This window comes from Galeopterus variegatus, unplaced genomic scaffold (genome assembly GCF_000696425.1).
Source record: "Galeopterus variegatus unplaced genomic scaffold, G_variegatus-3.0.2 Scaffold7880, whole genome shotgun sequence".
Taxonomy (NCBI): domain Eukaryota; kingdom Metazoa; phylum Chordata; class Mammalia; order Dermoptera; family Cynocephalidae; genus Galeopterus; species Galeopterus variegatus.
In genome coordinates, this window is record NW_007733991.1 from 61,666 (window position 1) to 65,671 (window position 4,006).

The 4,006-nt window shown below is 36.4% G+C and overlaps 2 protein-coding genes across 2 annotated transcripts in view; both read left to right on the plus strand.

Moving 5' to 3' along the window:
- Positions 1-4,006, plus strand: part of LOC103607937 (lamina-associated polypeptide 2, isoforms beta/gamma) — a 22,984-nt gene that overhangs the window by 2,522 nt on the left and 16,456 nt on the right. The gene's annotated exons all lie outside the window — the stretch shown is intronic.
- LOC103607938 (lamina-associated polypeptide 2, isoform alpha-like) lies at positions 959-2,689 on the plus strand. The gene has a single exon (XM_008592394.1). It carries the CDS (start codon positions 959-961, stop codon positions 2,687-2,689), a length of 1,731 nt encoding a protein of 576 aa, XP_008590616.1.

The following is a 4,006-nucleotide window of genomic DNA, read 5'->3' on the forward strand; positions in this document are numbered from 1 at the left end:
ATATGTAATTAAGGTTTTAAATTAAAATTCAACTCTGGTGAAATGAAAAAAGGTAAAACTGCAGACAATATTGGCAAAACATATAATTTTTGTTCGTATCATTAGAGTAATTCTCCCGGTAATTTGATTTAAATACTTTCTGTTGAGGGTTTCTAAGAAACAAAAAAGTACAAAGGTCTAATTTTCTGTCACCTAAAATCTCCAGTAAACTTGATCTTTTTTTACTCCAAATCTCATTTCTCTAAGAGAATAAGTACTACAAGTAAAGACAGAGTTCCCGCCACTTACCCCTTTCCCATTATCACCTCCACAGAAGCAACCACTATCATTAATTTGATGCTTATCTTTCCAGTTTGTTTTTTAAACTTTTGTGTAAGCATCAGCCTAATTCATGGTATTTTGTACTTTTAAAAGTCTATATAAATGATATGGTAAATCTTTTCACTTGCTTTTCTTTGCTCCATGTTATGTATTTGAGATCTAATTTTATTGGTTATTACATATATATGTGATTTATTCCCTGTAGTTAGTGCTAGCATTTGAATAGGGCATATTTTCTCTGTTCTCTGTTAATAGGCATTTACATCGTTTATAGTTTTTGCTAGATAATCTAAATGTAAGGCAACTTTAAAGCAAATATTTTAACCATATTTTTAGTAGACTATTTTAAGAAGATTTGACCATGATATTTAAATTATTTTTTGAGAATAGTACATGAAATAAATGTCCTTTTAAAAATTATTATAAGTACAACCTGATATTTATAAGCTTTTAATGACTTGTTTGTTAATTTTGTGATTATTTAATTTGACCCAAATTGCTTATATCTTCATGAGTATTACCTGCCAGGGCATAGTCTGCCAAATTGGTTGTTCAGAATATAAAATATAGAGTCTTTTTCTTCAACAGCACTATTTTAGCAAGGAGGCAAAGAATAAAATCAGCTTAAACACAAGTAATGCTTAAACTTCCTGCCTCTTTTGCCTCTACAGGAAAGAAGAAAGAACACAAGAAAGCGAAGTCCACTAGGGATTTTGTTCCTTTTTCTGAACTTCCAACTACTCCCTCTGGTGGATTTTTTCAGGACATTTCTTTTCCTGAAATCTCCACCCGTCCTCCTTTGGGCAGGACTGAACTACAGGCAGCTAAGAAAGTACATACTTCTAAGGGAGACCCACCTAGGGAGCCTCTTATTGCCACAACCTTGCCTGGCAGGGGACAGTTGCAGAAGTTAGCGTCTGGAGGAGATTTATTTATTTCCTCCAAGTCTAGCCGTGGTAGGTGTTTAGAGAAAAGTTCTTCGTCATCTTCTCAGCATGAACTCGCTGCCATGTTGGTCTCTACTGCAGCCTCTCCTTCACTGAGTAAAGAAACCACCACTACTTGCTATAAAGACATAGAAAATATTTACTGTGGAGAGAAAAGTGGAATTCAGCCATTATGTTCTGAGAGGTCCCATATTTCAGATCAGTCGATTCTCTCCAGTGAAAGGAAAGCACTAGAAGAGTCTGAGAGATCACAAGTAATTTCTCCACCACTTGCTCAGGCAATCAGAGATTATGTCAATTATCTGTTGGTTCAGGGTGGGGTAGGTAGTTTGCCTGGGACTTCTAACTCTGCACCCCTGCTGGATGTAGAAAACATATGGAAGAGAATTGGTCAATCTAATTTTCAAGAAACTGAATCCCTGTCACCTCCACGAAAATTCCCTAGACTCGATGAGAAGTCAGTAGAGGAAAGGGATTCAGGTTCCTTTGTAGCATTTCAGAATCCACCTGGATCTAAACTGTCTTCTTTTGCCAAAACTGCTATCTCTAATTCACTCGCTACCTTAGGCATAGAAATGGCTAAGCAATCACAGCTGGATAAAATAGATGCCTCAGAACCATCCTTTCCCTTCCATGAATCTATTTTGAAGGTAATTGAAGAGGAGTGGCAGCAAATTGACAGGCAGCTGCCTTCATTGGCACATAAGTATCCGATTTCCTCCAAAGAGGCAACACAGATATTAGCAATTCCAAAAGTAGATGATGAAATCCTCGGGTTTATTTCTCAAGCCACTCCACCAGCAGGTATTCAGGCAACCTCCACTGAGTCTTGTGGTAAACAGTTGGACTTAGCACTCTGTAGAACATATGAAGCTGCAGCATCAGCATTACAGATTGCAACCCACACAGCCTTCGTAGCTAAAGCTATGCAGGCAGACATTAGTCAGGCTGCACAGATTCTTAGCTCTGATCCTAGTCATACACAGCAAGCACTTTGGATTCTAAGCAAAACATATGATGCAGCCTCATTTCTTTGTGAAGCTGCATTTGATGAAGTGAAGGTGGCTGCCCATACCATGGGATCTTCCACTGTAGGTCGCCGACATCTCTGGCTGAAGGATTGCAAAATTAAAGCTGCACAGATTCTTAGCTCTGATCCTAGTCGTTCACAGCAAGCACTTTGGATTCTAAGCAAAACATATGATGCAGCCTCATTTCTTTGTGAAGCTGCATTTGATGAAGTGAAGGTGGCTGCGCATACCATGGGATCTTCCACTGTAGGTCGCCGACATCTCTGGCTGAAGGATTGCAAAATTAATCCAGCTTCTAAGAATAAGCTGACTGTTGCTCCCTTTAAAGGTGGAACATTATTTGGAGGAGAAGTATACAAAGTAATTAAAAAGCATGGGAAAAAACAGTAATAAAGTTAAGAACAAAGACATCTATGTTGTCTTTGGTATGGGGAGCTTAGAAGGTTTTCTAGGAAATTCAGGTACTTTTATGCCAAAAATTTTTATCTTAACGTCTTTTTAGTCTCTAGATTGGGCCAAATTTCAAGGTGCTAAGCTTCTATCCATCAAATTACAATATAGAAATAATGAGCATAGTCTTCACTGTTTTTGATAGTACCATACTCATTCTCCTTTATACCCAGGATGGAATTAAACAGTTGTAACACATTCAAAAGAATGATTTCATTCTTTTTGATACTCTCATCTAAGTATCTTTCTACTTTCTAAAATTTGTTCACATTTTTGCTCTCATTTTCTTTTGTTTCATGTTTACTCATGTTGGCAACATCATTTATATTATTCTAGATCATTGCAGCTCAGAGTGCCAGTCCAAAAATTGTTACTGATCCACAGACAAGATAAGCATGCACAGGGATTTAAATCTAGAGACACTTTTAGGTCACTGACAGGATTTTTTTGTAGTAAAATGCTATTGGTAGTGAAAGCAAGATATTGGTTTACATTCTGGTGCAAGTGCCTCATTTCTTCAGGGACTTGGTAACAATTTATGGACCAATGACAGTCCACGGACCATGCTTTGCAAAACACTGCTCTAGATGATAATAGATATTCTGGGATAGTGTGTGCTCATTACCACTCTAGTTTGTAAGAAGAACTAGACACGAAAGATGGGGCTTTTTTTTTAACAACATAATACTTTTCTTTCAAGGTATATTATATTTCATGGGTGATTAGGCTTAACAATCTAGGCACAAAAAACAAATTTGAATTATTATTTTTTAAAGCCGTAAGGAACTATATCCCAGTGTCTGTATGTCTGTACGTAAAGCAGTGTATTTATCCTTTGTTTTCATTACTGTGATTGTAAGATGAGTCTAACTATAGAGGCATTTGATAGTCAAATTTCTTTGCATTTTTATGGAAAATAGTAGTCTTAAGTATAACAGAATATGCTCCCTTGAGTACTTTTCTAGCCATTACCATATTCTTAGACTATATATGTCCATCTTTGCAGCTTTCTGGGACTAATTTTGTTATTTGTCTTCTGAAATGTACATGTATACATGTACCTACTAACTGCTATGTTATTTTTAAACATGTATTACTGTAGAATGCTTCTGCAAATTCAATAAAGTTGTTAAGTTGAAACAGTTTTGTGTGGTCTCCAGAAACATGTTGTATGTGTGTTTTATTCTTGGAGTTAAAACAAGTTAAATATTTGTGAATGAAGATCCCTTTTCCATTTCATCATTGAAACTCACTTGA